The sequence below is a fragment of the Salmo trutta genome, chromosome 22 (assembly GCF_901001165.1).
Source record: "Salmo trutta chromosome 22, fSalTru1.1, whole genome shotgun sequence".
NCBI classification, from domain to species: domain Eukaryota; kingdom Metazoa; phylum Chordata; class Actinopteri; order Salmoniformes; family Salmonidae; genus Salmo; species Salmo trutta.
The window spans coordinates 4841361-4861776 of record NC_042978.1 but is presented as its reverse complement, the minus strand read 5'-3'; the positions used below and the strand labels follow the sequence as shown (position 1 = coordinate 4861776).

Sequence of the window (20416 nt, the reverse complement as noted above, 5' to 3'; positions counted from 1 at the left end):
GGCGTCGCCATGCTTTTATCAGTCCAGATAACAGGGACTGAATCTCTCTATGGCAGACATGTCAGACTCAGGATACTGTCTGTGTCACTCAGATATGACTGCCTGTATTTTCACCACTATATACAGCCCCAGCCCAACACTGTACTGGATATTGACTAGGTCTATTGACTTATCGGTAGACAGGAACAACTTCCGACAAGCAAAACAAACCCCAAAATTATCCTACCTTTAAAAATGGATTTAACTGCAATTCGACAATTTTTTCTTTTAAAAAATCAGCCCAAAATGAAGGACTGAATGGGTCTAGCTGTAAACACCTTTTTTGGTCCGTCTGAATATATTTATAATATATTTATGTGTTTACTGGAAAGCTGTGTCTGGAAGATCAGGATTCTAGCTCTGTGCTCTTTACAGGTTGTGGCAACTCTCCACACTGCCTCCCTGCCTGTCCACCCGCCTGCCTGGCTCTGCCCCTGGGCTGAAGTAGACAGAGCGCTGCAGGGCCCCTCCGCCCAGCTGCTAGCGTATGAAAACAAATCACGTCGTAGTAAGCTGTAAAATGACAGGCGTTGAAATTCTGCCCCGCGGCCATTCACAATTAATAGTAATTAAAACCACACTCCTGCGGGCTAAGAGGAAAAGACTCCAAAAAAAGAACTGTTATCTTAAAAACGCTTAAAAGTACACATGAATATGGGATGGTTTTATGAAGATTGTGGTTCAACAAGGAAAGGTTTAGGCTAAAGACTGAGGGCCCAGTAGATATGAGTGTCAGGGGTAAGACAAGCCAATGCTGCTTTTCACTTCTCGCCCCTCTGTGTACCAGCAGGACGTGTTTGGATTATTTCTACAGAGTAGGTTGAATTTGGCCCTCATCATTGATACAGGGTCAGATATTTGTTCATTCCCCTAATCCTAACCTGGTAAAAGTTAGGATTGGGGTAGGAGTATCTCAACCTCGATCTGTGGTTTAGGGAAACTTCTACATCAACCTATGTCTATACAACAACAGTAGAAACCTTTGAAAACCTTAGGTGATACCAATTCAAACGTGTTTGTTTTTCCTTTGCCCCAAAACTTCCACATAACAGTTTTGTTTGAATATGGCCGTAACGTTCCAATTAACGCTAGGGAGATCAAAGATAGTGGACTGGAGAATTTCCACATCTTTACTGATTATTTGGGTGCCCATGCTAAATTCCCACTCCAATAAGCGTGGTCTGTGCACCAGACTCTGAGCTCAAATTGTATTTGTTTTCTTTCAAATACTTTAGCTGGGTGTGACTGAAGTCGCCTGGCGCAATGGAACCGATGGAGTAGTCCCAAAAGTGCAAAACCCGAACATCTGGCACTCTGCACAATTTGATCAAAGTCCTCAAAGTTTTTGAAAGAGAAAGAAATACTACTTGAACACAAGTCTGTCATGCACTGACGTAAGTCAAATCCTGACCCTAACTATACTATGACCTTGTCTTACTGCTTCATAATCTCATTAACAAGAGGTGTCCTTACCTTCCAGCTTCATGCCGACGGTAAGGCACTTCTGGAAGCGGCAGTAAGGGCAGCGTTTTCTTTGTGTCTTGTCGATGGCGCAGCTCTGGTTCTCTATACATGTGTACCGCTTGTTGTTCTGAACCGTGCGCTTGAAGAAGCCCTGTGGAAAGGCAAGAACTAAGATGTCAACACTTATGACCCCAACGTTTGTAATTGCTCTATTCACACACACACATACTAGAGCGTGCCGCACACACACACACTCAGGCATACAATGGGAAGCAATCACAGGCACAGGCATATACACAGTGATGTGAACACTAAAGGAATCACAGAATGGAAGCACAGAAAACACATCCAAACAACCAAAACTATATTCACACAAAACAAATATACTTGTGTGTGCATGATAAACGGACTACGTATACACATAATTGCAGCCATAAATACAAATAAATGATCCCAAACAGACACACAAACACACACAAATAAAACATTTATTGATACCAGCTCCTGTTCATGACAATGATATGAGAGTTGGGCTTCACAGTTCAATGTCTGGTACTGAATTAAACTGAACTGAATAGTGAAAATGCTGATATCAAATGATAGCAAATGATGGCAAACCCAAAATCTGATATAGTCTACTTGGTATAACACATACTAATTCTTATTCTTATGCGATTAACATAGTAACATCACCCTACTACTTTTCAGTGCTAATGCTGAATTGTTACTCACATGAAAGTAATAATTTTCCTCATACATAAATATGTACTTTGGGTAAGTGATGAGACAGATGCATGAATACAAATCCTATGTTACTTATACTTGAATTAGTGTTTGATGAAAAGTATAGAATATACTTCTGTTCTCATTGTGAGTTTAAACATAGAGTGTTAATACAATATTATGAGTCACATCATCAAATAGGTGTTCAGTATTTTCATGAAGCAACCTGTTGCAATTCCAGCCACATATACCTTGGTATTCACACTTACACGGCCCTATGAAGACTTCAGAATTGACTTGTAAAATCTCCTCTATCTATCTCTCAATTTAATTATTCAAAAATATGAGTGTTAGAGTAAAAAATCCAATAAATTAGATCCATAATTTACAGTTCCGGGATTACACCGTTCTACCTGCACCATTGAATTAATTTTCAGAAGCAGCAGGAAAAATCTAATGGGGAAAAGGTATTAACGTATTCCCGATCCATACCAGCAGGAGAATCCCCTAAACCTGCCCATTTAAAAGTAAAACGATCAATATTTCCCCAAATTCCAAACATAGATTTAATGTACAATCGCGATGCAGGCTCGTGACATGAAAATAAAACCGCACTAGACTAGAAACTAGACACAGTGGACAGACAGTCTACTGACTTCAGCCAGACAAACATGCATCAACGTAATTACCCCCCCCCCCCCCCCCACACACACACACACACACACAAAAATCCGTTGAGTATACGGATTGATGCATGTTCTATAAACAACGTAAGACCCAAACTAGAGCGTGGATACCAACAACTGAATTTGCGTAAAGCCGCAAGATTTCAACGTCCAGGTTGTCCCAACTTCTCGTTTGTGTTCTGTGTACAGTATGCGGCCTATGATGAGTTTGTGTGTCTGTACACTGTATCTGTGTCTTTATCCAAATCGACACTTTTCCCACAGCTTCTGTGTCTAACAAGCGGCTATGGGAAGAGCCTAATGCAGACCAGTTAAAATGTACAGTATTTCACTCATTTTCAAGTCAGTGATTGTGTGTGCGTGTGTGTGAGCGTGCATGCATCCTGCTTGCCTGCGCATGTGTATGTGTGCATGCTTGTGTCCGCTTGCATGTGCCCATGTACGTGTGTATGTGCGCATGTGTGTCTGTACAGGTTTAAAGCAGACTAACACTGTATTACTTTGTGTGCGTTTAGACATGAGTCCTGATACTACCCTTCTCAGACCCACGGCAGTGTGGGTAGACTGGTGAGAAACGATTAAAAAAAGCTCCAAACCCCAATCTTTTTCCAGTCCAAAACACACAGCTTCCGTTGAAATAACTACACAGTACAACAAAAATGACACCCCAAATCTGTTCCTAAAACCCAGACAGATCCCATTTAGAACTGTGCTGGTAGAACATTTGCCACAGTTTATCGCAAATACAAGATGATTTCGCTGAAGACGCTCATTTGAGATCTCATTTTAAAGCAATGTTGCTATTGAAGGTATCCTCAAAGCAAACGTAACATCTCATGGTCAGAAAACGGATTAAATCTATAACACCTGTTTTAAATTATGCCAGCATAAGCAGAAATATGTACCGCATACACAGAACGGCTAGCTATACACAAATCGACATTAGAGATTAACATTTAAAAAAATACGACTAAAGTAGGCTACTTGAAACTTCATTAGACAAACAAATTTAGGAGTTAGCTGCTTATAGGCGATGTTCAAGAGAATCACAGATAGACAATCTGATGAAAGGGTAGAAAAGGGGTAGGAGAAGAAAAAACAAGAACAAACCTTGCAGCTTTCGCAGGTGAGCAGCCCATAGTGGTATCCAGAAACCTTGTCGCCACAAACCGGACACATCTCATCCAAGTCTTCGTCATACGAGTAGTCCATCATTTTATAGTGGGGGGCTGCAATAGATAAAATACACACATGAGCGCACAAAGACTGTTTAATTTGAAAATACCAACTCTGCCTAATGCAGCCATCTTTAACGTGTACATCTGAATAACTTTACAATGACCTCAGGTTATGGAATATTTTTTTGACATCCATAAAATGTTCAATATATGTTTTATTTGTATTTTAAAGCTTTCACACAAAAAAAAGGACATTTCACAAAACTATCATTTTTGAAGGGATAATGTTATTTGATGGAGCTGAAAGAAAATATACCTCTGTATCCCTCTTTGCAGCACTCACTCTTGCTCGCCAGTCGCAGACAGGGCAAACATATGAAACTGAGCTTCATAAATATTCATGATTTTAAGTTGTGAATTCATCCGGGAAATGGTAAAATAGAGTAAGGGATTCGAGGAGAAAATGTTACCGCCCACAGACAAATGAAGACATACAGTGTAACCTTTCGCTCTAACAGGCGAAATAAAAATAGAAAACTGATTCTGAAATTGAACTTACAAATGCTCTCATTGAATCGCTATTGTTCCTATCTGCTGTAGCCTGTATGTGTAGGCCTACATTTGTATTGACTTTCCATTAGCCACTGCTTTAGCCTACATTACGGGCATGAATGCCGAAGGCAATAGTTGCATTGATGAGCGGATATATGACAGTGCTAAGCAAACTGCTGAACTGACATTTACAATGGTTACAAAATGATTTATTGTTCTTATACAAAGTGGCAAACATCAAACAGAAAAATCCCAATGAATTCCAGAGCAGACTGGAAAACTGGCAAATGATTTCCCGACATTAGACTCTATATAAAATAATGTAGGCTAACTTTCAATTGCAATTGCATCTTTCTGCCTGTGCCGGCTGATTTCTTTCTCCGTTGACCCTTTGATCTCGCAGCGTTTATAAGCGCTGAATATTAAGTTGAAAGGCAACAAGTCCTCTCGCGGTTTGAAAGTTCTGCAGTGCACTTTAAACCCCCAAAAACTTTTAGAGAGTTAGAGAGTTAACTGATAATGTAGCCTATTACTTACTGTATTACAAACATATCTGCCTGCACGAAAACTCCCTTAGATAGGAAAGTGTCAGGCCTCGTATTTTGATGACAGGAGAGCAGAACCCATGGATAGCCCAAGTTGTATGCGAACTCTGAGCCGTTTGGATTTTTGCCAAGTTCAGACAGCTATTCTTTAACCTAAGGATATCACCCAAGCTATCGAATCTTACTTATGGTCTCTTAAGCACGTGCAGCCTCAAAACTATATCCAGCTAAAATGTAGATTTTAAAAAATATATGTTTAAATGAATTGGAGAGAGGCATTTGCTTGTGCACTCACACAGAGAAACTACCCGTGCAAAATGAAACAGAAAGTCACAATAGAAATTCTAGCCCTTTATTCCTTGAGGTTTGTTGTTCCATTATCAGGTGTTTAAAAAAAAAAATCAAAGCCACATGAGACTTGATTTTAAATCAAATGTAAATGTACAATTGGCAAAATGAAAGGGATTTACAGATATTAATTCGAGAGGCCTGCAGAGAACTCTTTTTTTCGATGAGAATTTGAGTTATCTTATTTCCATAGCTTATTCAACTTTGGGAAATTCAAGCAAGCACTAGTCTAGAATTATGAGAAGTAACACCAAAACTAAATTGCCACAACGGGTTATAGGTGACAGTTTGTAAACTAAACAAAAATGTATCCAAGTAAAATGTATCTAAGCCAACTGGGTATTTTTCAATCATTGCATAGGCCTACTTTTTCCGAATTTTTGTTTTGTTTTAGGACTATTCCTACTCTGACACAAAGACTGGACTATATGATTTCCATGCTCGCATTTGCATTCTGGAGTAAAGATTCTACACTTATCACTCTTTTTTATATCAACTTTTGACAGAAACGTGACGTTAACTAAAATATTTTATCCAGAATAAAACAGCTATTTTGATATCACTGACATAATTAAGCATGGTACTGAAATCGAGGTTTAAAAGATAATAGCCCAGAGTTAGTGACATTTTGGGAATTCCAATTTTTCAGGATTCAACAACTGCTGGCGAATCAGATCATGCATATTACGCAAATTGTAGATATCGGGTGAGCTTTCGGGTGGTTTACTCATTAGCCTAGTAAAATACCATCAGATGACTTTGGCTATATGATAGATAAACTGTGGCCTTTAATTTCATAATATGTCGGAATAAAAAACAATGAATTAAACCGAATGATATCTCACAGTGAATATTGGGATTTTAATGAATTCATAGATTGCACAATGCAATCATGTGGCATGCACTATTTGGAGAAAGTCGGTGATAGAAACGCTGATGAATTCGCAAGTGCAACATCTTGACCGTCCCTGCATACACCCTGATGTCGTTGCACAATGCATGATCAGGAAATACGTGAACTATGAGAGAGGCAAGCGCGAGAGGCAAGACGAGTTTGTTGTCTTATTCTGTCTAACACTGCCAGGTCTTTCGCCTGGTATTGTGCACAAATGACACGACTCGTGATTGTGATAAGGCACAAGGGACATGCGGTCTACAATATTGCGTACATCGATCTCAATCTCTTACCTTGCATATTCCTTTGCATGTGCCCCTGTTCTCCATGCGATCGAACGAGTCCCAAAGATTCCGTGTCGGCTTTGGGCAGCATGACAGCTCCGCTGGGCTGAGCGGGAGACTCAGCTCCGTCCGGTGGACCACCTGGACGGGAGAGGGTCACCACAGGTTCTCTCACACACACACCAGAGAAAAGTGACTTCCCAAATTCCGCGCGCTCACTGTGTGGCTCAACTGCAGCGGGCTCGGGTTAAACTGACATTGTATGTCTAGGCTACATACCCAGTGGGTAGCCTGCAACGGCGAGCCCAATGTAAATTAATTCTGAATAGTGCTCTTGCGTAAATTGCAATACGGAGCAATGCCGCTGAACCTAGAATATGAACATGGTTTCGCCGCGAAGTTGAGGAGTGGAGCGCACTGATTTCGAGTTCTCTCTCTCTCTAGCTCTGTCTGTGATGAAAATAACAAATCTACCCGGGCAACGATACATCTATACGCTGGCCTCTCCACGTCTTTTGACAAGGGTCTTGAAAGTGTAGTTAGCGAACTGTAAGGAACTTTCGGGCTGGATGGCAAAGACTGTCACGCCGGCCCCTCCTTCGCGTAAGGTTGGACTCGGTCTATCTGTGATGTAGTGGGATGTGAAGTTCAGTCCTATCCTTGCTGCTTTGTTTACTCCACACTGACACCGCTGCCTCGCGCCAATCAGGGGCTCATGGACTCTGACATCACACGGTTAGCTCCAATCGCGTGCGGAGATAGGCGACATCACTTCTAACCGGTTTTCCACGCACTGTCTAAATCACAGCTGTTTATACAGTTTACGATGGACTTAATAAAAGCAGTGGGATAACAAGGAAATAAACGAAGGTGAATGTTAAAATAAAACGAGCTTAGACACAGAGGAGCGGAAGACAAATAGCTTACACAATGAGGTACAGTATGATAATAGTAATCAGTTATTCGTTCTAATTAGGGTTTTTATAAGGAACAGGTATCCGATAAATTAATGGAAAACTATGCGCGCAAACGTGCCATTTTACTGAGACCAAATGCCATGTTCGTTTTACCCTTGTATGTATGAATTCTAAAATATTGTCTATATCCATCCGATGCAATTGTGACAAAACTGTACATTTGACCCAAATGTTCCTTGTTTTAGGCTAATATCCCAAAACATATTGCCATGTCTTTGGCAAAATATTTGCATTTTAAAAAGTAGCAAGTTATAATATGCTATATTGCTAAAGGCGACATTTATTTGCGTTTTTTTTAAATAGGCTACCAAACGTTCTCAATGACTTGTATAAATGATCTAATTTCTCTCCTTAATATTTACAGAAATCAATACAGGACGGGAAATATCAATTCATGTAGGCCTATACTCTAAACCCCAATGTGCTGTCATTACTCAAAACTTTTGAGGAAACCTGTTGTGTTTAATATATCTGAGTACGAGAGGAGGCTGGTGGGAGGAGCTATAGGAGGACGGGCTCATTGTAATGGCTGGAATGGAATTAACGGAATGCTATCAAACACATCAAACATATGGAAACCTCACATTTGATTCCGTTACATTTTTACCATTCCAGCCATTACAATAAGTCCGTCCTCCTATAGCTCCTCCCACCAGCCTCCATTGCTGAGTGCAGTAACTTATAGTGGTTTTGTAGTCATTACTTACATTACTCAAACCAATAGAGTCACTGTGACCATGTAGGGCATATGTGTCAAATTCGTTCCATGGAGGGCTGAGTGTCTGCAGGTTTTCGCTGCTCCCTTGATATATTAAGGTCACTGATTAGCAAGGAACTCCCCTCACCTGGTTGTCTAGGTCAGGTGTTCCCAAACTTGTTCCCTCAGGCCCCCCTTCCAGTATTGTGATACTGTGATATTTGAGTCACTCAAACATTATTACAGAATCTATGGGCTTAAGAACCTAGTGAAAAACGTTAGCTGGCATGGGCTAGCTGATCTGTATATTTATTACAAGTTATACTGAACAAAAATATCAACGCAACATGTAAAGTGTTGGTCCCATGTTTCATGAGCTGAAATAAAAGTTCCCAGAAATGATACATATGCACAAAAAGCTTATTTCTCTCAAATTTTGTGCACAAATTTGTTAATATCCCTGGTAGTGAGCATTTCTCCTTTGCCAAGATAATCCATCCACCTGACAGGTGTGGCATATCAAGAAGCTGATTAAACACCATGATCATTACACAGGTGCACCTTGTGCTGAGGACAATAAAGGCCACTCTAAAATATGCAGTTTTGTTACACAACACAATGCCACAGATGTCTCAAGTTTTGAGGGAGTGTGCAATTGGCATGCTGACTGCAGGAATGTCCACCAAAACTGTTGCCACATAATTGAATGTTAATTTCTCTACCTTAATAAGCCACCTCCAACTTAATTTGAGAGAATTTGGCAGTACGTCCAACCGGACTAAATACCGCAGACCACGCGTAACCACGCCAGCCCAGGACCTCCACATCCGGCTTCTTCACCTGTGGGATCGTCTTGAGACCAGCCACCCGGACAGCTGATGAAACTGAGTATTTATGTCTGTAATTAAGCCCTTTTGTGGGGAAAAACTAATTCTGATTGACTGGGCCTGGCTCCCCAGTGGGTGGGCCTATGTCCTCCCAGGCCCACCCATGGATGCTCCCTGCCCAGTCATGTGAAATCCATAGATTAGGGCCTAATTTCTTTATTTCAATTGACGGATTTCCTTATATGAACTGTAACTCAGTAAAATCTTGAAATTGTTGCATGTTGCTTTTATATTTTTGTTCAGTATATAAATAGCTCTCTAAAATATGCAATGACTGGCATGACGAGGGAAACTGATGATACACTACCCAATTTCAAAATTGCACCTTGTGCATTCTACTGTTACAACTTGCAAGAGTAAGTTGATGTGACTTCTCATTTAGTTATTGTTATACTTACTTTTCATTGAATTAGTTCCAGTGGCATGTATTCATGAATGCCAAGGGAAGTCAGTCCCCCCCCACACATTTTAAATAAATAAATAAACATACAAAATAATTAATCTTTAATTTATCTTTTACAGCGCCCCTTTGTCTCTGTATGTATAGCCCATCTTTACTGTGGCTAAAAAGAGAATGACATTGTTGCCACCCATAGCATTGAATGCGAGGGAAGCCAGTGAGCACTTGGCCTCCCTTGATACAAAAAGTCTAAAATAATGACCAATCAGGGTTGAACTAAACTGAGTAAGCTCAGCTGTGAATGGTCCAGGCGCACCAAAAAAAAGTGTCAAGGGAAGCAAGTTTGAATTTGGCTTCACACCAATCACATCACATTAGAAGCCAAACGTCATTGACAGAAAACTTGAATTGTTGCATCTTGTTGTGTCGTTGTCCTCCGGTGGCTAGATAACTAGCTAAAATCATCCCTTTCCTAAATTAGCCATGGATGGAAATAGGGATTTGGAGTTGTGGGTTTACTTAATTCTCCGTACTGGCCAATGATTATAACGGCTATTCTGATCCAACCATAAATTCATACATTGTGCCCCTGGCTTGAGAGTATGGAAGTTCAACATGTAGCTAGATGTAGTAACGTTAGGCTAATGTTAACTAGCTGGCCTGGTTCATCATTGCCCATGAAAGGAAGTTAGGCTAGTGAGCAAGGATTTTAGTCAGGTAGCCGAGGACAACAAAAACTAAAAGCGTATCTGACAGAGTCATAGACCGTTTAGGCAACATGAAAGAGGAGGATGGCTTTGGCGTTTCTCTACAAGTAGGGTGAGTCAACATGTTTTTTCTACTTGCGCGCATGCATGCACACACACAGAAATAAGTACAATGGGAAGCCACATCATATTTCGCTTACGTTGATTGGACTATATCGTTTTTGGTATCTTTTAGTTGTCAATGTATTAGACTAAGCATAGGTGATTAGATTATGTTGAGAAAAAAGAAGGAACCCGCACACTGCTCTTGATAGTATCACTCTTTCTTTCATCTCTCCTTCCAGTTCTCTGCTGCCAATGACTGGAACGAACTACAAAAATCTCTGAAACTGGAAACACTTATCTCCCTCACTAGCTTTATTAAGCACCAGCTGTCAGAGCAGCTCACAGATCACTGCACCTGTACATAGCCCATCTATAATTTAGCCCAAACAACTACCTCTTCCCCTACTGTATTTATTTATTTATTTTGCTCCTTTGCACCCCATTATTTATATTTCTACTTTGCACTTTCTTCCACTACAAATCTACCATTCCAGTGTTTTACTTGCTATATTGTATTTACTTTGCCACCATGGCCTTTTTTGCCTTTACCTCCCTTATCTCACGTCATTTGCTCACATTGTATATAGACTTATTTTTCTACTGTATTATTGACTGTATGTTTGTTTTACTCCATGTGTAACTCTGTGTTGTTGTATGTGTCGAACTGCTTTGTTTTATCTTGGCCAGGTCGGAATTGTAAATGAGAAGTTGTTCTCAACTTGCCTACCTGGTTAAATAAAGGTGAAATAAAATTTGTAAAAAAAAAAAAAAAAGCTTTACGTATCAGCCTCATGACCTTCGTCAGGGCTTTATGTTATGTTAAAATGGTTGTGGAATAGTGGAGGCAGCGCCTGTTTTCTTTGAAACTCCGGTTCTAATCAATAGTTGTTAAGTAGTCTGAAAATGTTGGAAACATTAACTTGCTTGACCATGGTGTAGGTCATGTAACTGTTTGTTACATACAATATGTTTTGTGGACTTCACCAGACAGACAATGCTCTCCGGTTTTGTGGTGAAACAAAGGTTTGGTTGAATGTATTCTGCCACTGTGTCTTCTTATTGCCTCGGCTTTAGGCTTATACAGTGAGGGAAAAAAGTATTTGATCCCCTGCTGATTTTGTACGTTTGCCCACTGACAAGGAAATGATCAGTCTATAATTTTAATGGTAGGTTTATTTGAACAGCGAGAGACAGAATAACAACAAAAACATCCAGAAAAACGCATGTCAAAAATGTTATAAAATGATTTGCATTTTAATGAGGGAAATAAGTATTTGACCCCTCTGCAAAACATTACTTAGTACTTGGTGGCAAAACCCTTGTTGTCAATCACAGAGGTCAGATGTTTCTTGTAGTTGGCCACCAGGTTTGCACACATCTCAGGAGGGATTTTGTCCCACTCCTCTTCGTAGATCTTCTCCAAGTCATTAAGGTTTCGAGGCTGACGTTTGGCAACTCGAACCTTCAGCTCCCTCCACAGATTTTCTATGGGATTAAGGTCTGAAGACTGGCTAGGCCACTCCAGGACCTTAATGTGCTTCTTCTTGAGCCACTCCTTTGTTGCCTTGGCCGTGTGTTTTGGGTCATTGTCATGCTGGAATACCCATCCACGACCCATTTTCAATGCCCTGGCTGGGGGAAGGAGGTTCTCACCCAAGATTTGACGGTACATGGCCCCGTCCATCGTCCCTTTGATGCGGTGAAGTTGTCCTCTCCCCTTAGCAGAAAAACACCCCCAAAGCATAATGTTTCCACCTCCATGTTTGACGGTGGGGATGGTGTTCTTGGGGTCATAGGCAGCATTCCTTCTCCTCCAAACACGTTGAGTTGATGCCAAAGAGCTCCATTTTGGTCTCATCTGACCACAACACTTTCACCCAGTTGTCCTCTGAATCATTCAGATGTTCATTGGCAAACTTCAGACGGGCATGTATATGTGCTTTCTTGAGCAGGGGGACCTTGCGGGCGCTGCAGGATTTCAGTCCTTCACGGCGTAGTGTCTTACCAATTGTTTTCTTGGTGACTATGGTCCCAGCTGCCTTGAGATCATTGACAAGATTCTCCCGCGTAGTTCTGGGCTGATTCCTCACTGTTCTCCTGATCACTGCAACTCCACGAGGTGAGATCTTGCATTGTGCCCCAGGCCGAGGGAGATTGACAGTTCTTTTGTGTTTCTTCCATTTGCGAATAATCTCACCAACTGTTGTCACCTTCTCACCAAGCTGCTTGGCGATGGTCTTGTAGCCCATTCCAGCCTTGTCTTGACCATGATGGAGAGTTTGGAATCTGATTGATTGATTGCTTCTGTGGACAGGTGTCTTTTATATAGGTAACAAACTGAGATTAGGAGCACTCCCTTTAAGAGTGTGCTCCTAATCTCAGCTCGTTACCTGAATAAAAGACACCTGGGAGCCAGAAATCTTTATGATTGAGAGGGGGTCAAATACTTATTTCCCTCATTAAAATGCAAATGAATTTATAACATTTTTGACATATGTTTTTCTGGATTTTTTTGTTGTTATTCTGTCTCTCACTGTTCAAATAAACCTACCATTAAAATTATAGACTGATCATTTCTTTGTCAGTGGGCAAACATACAAAATCAGCAGGGGATCAAATACTTTTTTCCCTCACTGTATATCACGGTGACAAGGCGTATGAACTAACAGGTTATAGCGCAAACAACACAATTATCACAACACATAGGTTGTAATATGGCTTTTTTTTCCTGACTTGGCTTCCCCAGTGATTTTACCCAAGCACCGCAACTGCTGAGTTCAACTTACTCGAAGGATTTGAGTTAAACATGACTTGCGGTTTAAAGTGTAGGCATAACGAGGAGAGGCAACATTAGCGACATGGACCATTAAATTAAAACAACAATAGGAAAATCAGGATTTGTGTGTGTTAAAATAGGCAAATAAGACATTAGGGTATTTTCACACGCATGCATGCACACACAAACACACACACAAACACACACACACACATTTTTATTTTAGGTTTTGGCTCTGCGGAAACCAACATAATCCAGTCTTATTGAAAAATTACGCACAGCAGTCCTAGAAGCAAATTATTACATCAAAGGTCAACTCGAGACACACTGTATCTTGTGTAGATACACGTCTTAAGGCGCACTGTGCACGCACGCACATGCATTTACATATACACATACCACACCATACACACACACACACACACACACACACACACACACACACACACACACACACACACACACACACACACACACACACACACACACACACACACACACACACACACACACAACTGCTTGGAGGAACCCTGGATTGTGAACTGTCATGGTCAAAACAGGTTGATACTACAGTAGCTAAGATGGGGAGAAGTCTGTCCATAATAAAACGCAGCACTGCCTTTTTAACAACACTCGCTATCAACAAGGCAGGTCCTACAGGCTCTAGTTCTGTTGCACCTGGACTACTGTTCAGTCGTGTGGTCAGGTGCCACAAAGAGGGACATTGGAAAATTACAATTGGCTCAGAACAGGGCATCACGGCTGGCCCTTAAATATACACGGAGAGCTAACATTAATAATATGCATGTTAAACTCTCATGGCTCAAAGTGGAGGAGAGATTGACTTCATCATTGCTTGTTTTTGCACCGAGGTGTCTGTTTAAACTACTAGCACACAGATCGGACACCCATGCATACCCCACAAGACATGCCCCCAATGTTCTCTTCACAATCCTAAAGTCAAGAACAGACTATGGGAGATGCACAGTACTACATAGAGCCATGGATACATGGAACTCTATTTCAAATAAAATAAAATACATTTTATTGGTCCCATACACATGGTTAGCAGATGTTATTGCGAGTGTAGTGAAATGCTTGTGCTTCTAGTTCCAACAGTGCAGTAATATCTAACAAGTAATCTTAACAATTCCACAACAACTACCTAATACATACAAATCTAAGTAAAGGGATGGAATAAGAACATATACACTACCGTTCAAAAGTTTGGGGTCACTTAGAAATGTACTTGTTTTGAAAGAAAAGCTATTTTTTGTGTATTAAAATAACATAAAATTGATCAGAAACACAGTGTAGACATTGTTAATGTTGTAAATGACTATTGTAGCTGGAAACGACAGATTTTTTATGGAATATCTACATAGGCGTACAGAGGCCCATTATCAGCAACCATCACTCCTGTGTTCCATTGGAACACTGTGTTAGCTAATCCAAGTTTATCATTTTAAAAGGCTAATTGGTCATTAGAAAACCCTTTTGCAATTATGTTAGGACAGCTGAAAACTGTTGTCCTGATTAAAGAAGCAATACAACTGGCCTTCTTTAGACTAGTTGAGTATCTGGAGCATCAGCATTTGTGGGTTCGATTACAGGCTCAAAATGGCTAGAAACAAAGAACTTTCTTCTAAAACTCGTCAGTTTATTCTTGTTCTGAGAAATGAAGGCTATTCCATGCGAGAAATGTTCAAGAAACTGAAGATCTCGTACAAAGCTGTGTACTACTCCCTTCACAGAACAGCGCAAACTGGCTCTAACCAGAATAGAAAGAGGAGTCGTAAGCCCCGGTGCACAACTGAGCAAGAGGACATTATAGTGTCTAAAAGGCCAGCATCCCGGAGTTGCCTCTTCACTGTTGATGTTGAGACTGGTGTTTTGCGGGTACTATTTAATGAAGCTGCCAGTTGAGGACTTGTGATGCATCCAGCTACAATAGTCATTTAAAACTTAATAATGTCTGCACTGTATTTCTGATCAATTTGATGTTATTTTAATGGACAAAAAATTTGCTTTTCTTTCAAAAACAAGGCCATTTCTAAGTGACCACAAACTTTTGAACGGTAGAGTACATATAAATATATGGACGAGTGATGACTGAGCGGCATAGGCAAGATGTAATAGATGTTATAAAAATAGAGTATATACATATGGGATGAGTAATGCAAGATATGTAAACATTATTAAAGTGGCATAATTAAAGTGACTAGTGATCTATTTATTAAAGTGGCCAATGATTTCAAGTTTGTATGTAGGCAGCAACCTCTCTGTGCTAGGGACGGCTGTTTAACAGTCTAATGGCCTTTGAGATAGAAGCTATTTTTCAGTATCTCGTTCCCAGCTTTTATGTACCTGTACTGACCTCACCTTCTGGATGATAGCGGGGTGAACAGCAGTGGCTTGGGTGGTTGTTGTCCTTGATGATCTTTTTGGCCTTCCTGGGACAACGGGTGCTGCATGTGTCCTGGAGGGCAGGTAGTTTGCCCTCGGTAATGCATTGTGCAGACCGCACCACCCTCTGGAGAGTCCTGCGGTTGTGGGCGGTGCAGTTTCCGTACCAGGCGGTGATACAGCCTGACAGGATGCTCTCAATTGTGCATCTGTAAAAGTTTGTGAGTGTTTTAGGTGACAAGCCAAATTTCTTCAGCCTCCTTAGGTTGAAGAGGCGCTGTTGCGCCTTCTTCACCACACTGTCTGTGTGGGTGGACCATTTCAGTTTGTCTGTGATATGTATGCCGCGGAACTTAAAAGGAGATGATCGTGGACTTCAGGAAACAGCAGAGGGAGCACCCCCCATCCACATCGACAGGACAGCAGTGGAGAAGGTGGAAAGTTTTGTTTTGTTGACGTTGAGTGAGAGGCTTTTTTTCCTGACACCATTCTCCAAGTGCCGTCACCACCTCCCTATAGGCTGTCTCGTCGTTGTTGGTGATCAAGCGCCTACTACTGTTGTGTCATCTGCAAACTTGATGATTGAGTTGGAGGTGTACATGGCCACGCAGTCATGGGTGAACAGGGAGTACAGGAGGGGGCTGAGCATGCACCCTTGTGGGGCCCTAGTGTTGAAGATCAGTGAAGTGGAGATGTTGTTTCCTACCTTCACCACCTGGGGGTGGCCCGTCAGTAAGTCTAGGACCCAATTGCACAGGGTGAGGTTGAGACCCAGGGCCTCAAGCTTAATGATGAGCTTGGAGGGTACTATGGTGTTGAATGCTGAACTGTAGTCAATGAACAGCATTCTTACATAGATCCTCATTCTTACATACATCCTCTTGTCCAGATGGGATAGGGCAGTGTGATGGCGATTGCATTGTCTGTGGACCTATTGGGGCGGTATGCAAATTTGCCTTCTTGGGTACAGGAACAATGGAACAAAGTGGCCATCTCGAAGTATGTGGGGACAGTAGACTGGGATAGGGAGAGATTGAATATGTTCGTATACACAACCAGCCAGCTGGTCTGTGCATGCTAGACGTGTCTAGGGATGTTGTCTGGGCCGGCAGCTTTGCGAGGGTTAACAAGTTTAAATGTCTTACTCACGTCGGCCACAGAGAAGGAGAGGGAGAGCCCGCAGTTCTTGGTAGCGGGCCGTGTCTGTGGCACTGTATTATCCTGAAAGCGGGCAAAGAAGGTGTTTAGTTTGTCCGGAAGGAAGACCTCAGTGTCCGTGACGTGGCTGGTTTTCTTTTTGTAGTCCGTGAATGCCTGTAGATCCTGCCACATACGTCTCGTGTCTGAGCCGTTGAATTGCGACTCCACTTTGTCCCTATACCGACATTTCGCTTGTTTGATTGCCTTGCAGAGGGAATAACTACACTGTCTGTATTCGGCCATATTCCCAGTCATCTTTCCATGGTTAAATGCGGTGGTACGCGCTCTCAGTTTTGTGCAAATGCCGCCATCTGTCCACGGTTTCTGGGTAGGGTAGGTTTTAATAGTCACTCACTCACCTAATCAGCATATAAATCAATATTATTCTCTGAGGTTCGGCGGAACATGTCCCAGTCCGCGTGATCAAAACAATCTTGAATTTAATTGATTCCGATTGGTCAGACCAGCGTTGAATAGTTCTTGTCACGGGTACATCCTGTTTGACTTCCTGCCTATAGGACGGGAGGAGCAAAATGGAGTCATGGTCAGATTTGCCCGGGCGGGGGAGGGCCTTGTATGCATCCCGGAAGTTAGAGTAGCAATGATCCAGTGTATTCCCAGCACGAGTGCTACAATCAATATGCTGATAGAATTTAGGCAGCCTGTTCTCAAATTTGCTTTTTTAAAATCCCCAGCTACAATAAATGCAGCCTACAGATATATATATATACATGGTTTCCAGTTTGCGTAGAGTCCAGTGAAGTTCCTTGAGGGCCGTCATGGTTTTCACATCAGGTAACTGATGCAAGCAGTAGAATAAGATTTAAAATACACCTTATGGAACAGCTGGGACTGTGAAGAGACACATACACAGGCACAGACACATATACACATGATAAGACACGCAGTCTACACATACGTACACATGGATGTTGTATTGTAAATATGTGATAGTGGAGTAGTGGCCTAAGGGAACACACTAAATGTATTGGGTAAAGTGTTATGAAATGTAATATAATATTTTAAATTCTAAATAACACACACACACACACACACTGATTTCATTATACCCTATCCATAAGACATACTCTTTTAATTCAAATGTAATTCTCTTTCCATACATAAACTACAATTTAATAATTATTTCCAAACTATCAAATAGGCAATACTACTAATAATTGTTGCAATTATGGTGTTTTATCATTCTAAATAACATGAATTTTGTTGAATTTCTCATGCATATTGTTCATGCAGTGTAAAGGGGTTACTATGAATTTGACAGTAGCTTACAGGCAGCTTGATGGCAAGCAACATTCTGTATTTCATATTACAGCACACCTACTGTAATATAAATACGGTATCAAAGCAAGTACTGTGTAATGACACAGTACAATACCATAACATTGACTGGATTATACTTTTAAAAAGAAATGCTACCGTAATCGAAATGAATTAATGAATAGATGAATTTCATAGTATTTTAATGTAATTACAAAGGATTGGTGCAAGCAGGTTGGCTTCTAGGTAAAGTGTTCACACATTACAGTATGTTCATGTATATTTGATATTTTATATCACTTGCACTTATAGAGGCCTAAACAAAGGCTTCCAAGCTGGCAGCATCTACATGGTAAAATAGACCACAAGGACATGGCAAACTGCTCAACTATTTAAGGTTCAAGTCTTGCTGCCACTCCAATCTGTCCCCTATATAAATTGATGGGGCACTATAACCATATAGGAGTTAAATTGGTAAATTGGTATGTTAATGAGCCAGAAACAACAATACCATGCACCTGCTAGTGGTCAAAAGGTTTTGGCACTGCAAAGATACAGAATGGTACTGTATTTTGTGGGGTGGAATTACAGTACTATTTGAAATACAGCAATTATTTCACCGCACACAACATTTTCCCACATTGCACCATTAATTTACAGTAAGCTGCAGTAAAAAGTTTCAGAGTATTTTACGGTTGACAATACCCCAAATTACCATATCATTTATAGTCTTGATCATTTCCGAGCATAAGGCTACTCTGCATTTATTTCATCTAGAGAATTAACATTTAAACCGTACACTTGTACGTCTACAAGCACATCAAAATGTCAGAGCAAAGTTGTAAAACACAATAGCCTCATATAACACTTTGACTGTAAAGTGTTGGGCAACTCGTTTCAGCCAGATTGCTGGAATGTGTTTGCCTGTTATGTTCCGATTAGAATGCACCAATTATTTACTTTTAAAATCTACTAAACTTTGAATACTAAGCACTGTTGAAAAGCTCATCATCTTCTCTGATATTTTCCTGAAACAAATGCAAGCTGTAGCCTATCGATGATGATGCCCCGACTTGTTGCAATCGAGACCACACGTTGAAGTTACCTCATTTGCAACATCTGATAAATTCATTTCCTGAAATTGACATTCCTTATCTTTAACAGAAATGACTAAAAACATAGCATTACATTGTGTGAACATTTGCATTGTGTTTTGTACCAAAAAAGAACAGTACATTGTATTTAAGCACCCTAGTAATTAATCCAATGCCTACATAAACTAATCTACAAGCCTAACATTACAGTTTAAGCCTAACATAAGAGGGAAAATGCCATGGCTGTTATTCAACAATGCAAATCAAAGTGGACAATCAAAAGGTTAATAGAGAAACATCAAAATAGGCGCTGAGTGCAGGAGGCTAATAAAGAAAGTAGGTATAGATGGCCTCTTGAAACATGGCACACTGCACCATACACTGTACACGGAGCCATGTTACAACACATTAGTCCCTACTCACCTGCACCAGTCAGGTCCTCTGTAGAGTTGCACTGGTCGCTCTCACTCTCAGGGCTGGAAGAAGACATGCTAGAGTCCCAATCCACAGCTCCAGAGAGAAAACACTGTTCTGGTTTGATCTAACTCCTAACAACAGCGATCGACACTCTTACCCTGTTTCATTCTGTGAGAATTAATTGGGACAATCAGAGCAATGAAGAGGGCTGAGACTTTAGGGGTTAAAAAGATAAAAAAAGTTAGTGTCCACTTGCTCTGAAATGAAGTGAACTCGCCCTTGTGAACCTCCCTCCCTCTTGCTCTCTCTCCCTCTCGCTCTCCCTCTCCCCTCCCTCCCTCCCTCCCTACTTTCAAACATCCCCCTTATACGCACACACAAATAGCCTGCCCCCCTCACCCCCCATCCAATCCATGTAGTGACCGGCGTTAAACTAGAGCAGCATCCTATCTCTGAAGCACTAATCAACAGTATTCAAACTGCTGGGCTGGGATTGGTCCTGGGGTGGTCAGGTGGTTGATAAGAGCCGGTTATAAAGTGACACAGATATGGGGTCACTGGCAGATCTTTGCTGGAATGATTAACGAGAGAGAGAGAGAGAGAGAGAGAGAGAGAGAGAGAGAGAAAGAGAAAGAGAGAGAGAGAGAGTGAGAGAGAGAGAGAGAGAGAGAGAGAGAGAGAGAGAGATAGAGAGAGAGAGAGAGAGAGAGAGAGAGAGAGAGAGAGAGAGAGATGCAAACTTTGAACTAATTCCCCTC

At 41.1% G+C, this 20416-nt stretch overlaps 1 protein-coding gene across 3 annotated transcripts in view; it reads right to left on the bottom strand.

Annotated features, from left to right (window-relative positions):
* Positions 1–19966, bottom strand: part of nr5a2 (nuclear receptor subfamily 5, group A, member 2) — a 106832-nt gene extending 86866 nt beyond the window's left edge. Inside the window, exons 1-4 of one of the 3 annotated variants that reach the window (XM_029706306.1) lie at positions 19665–19966; positions 6724–6855; positions 4023–4141; positions 1513–1654 (exon numbers count right to left, since the gene is read on the bottom strand). In XM_029706306.1, the coding sequence (XP_029562166.1) occupies positions 1513–1654; positions 4023–4141; positions 6724–6855; positions 19665–19731 (460 nt within the window). In that variant the 5' untranslated portion in view covers positions 19732–19966. Of the gene's footprint in view, positions 1–1512; positions 1655–4022; positions 4142–4406; positions 6698–6723; positions 6856–19664 lie in introns of those variants that run through there. The other 2 variants (XM_029706308.1, XM_029706307.1) reach the window with 2 other exon arrangements.
* Positions 19967–20416: the final 450 nt, after the last annotated feature.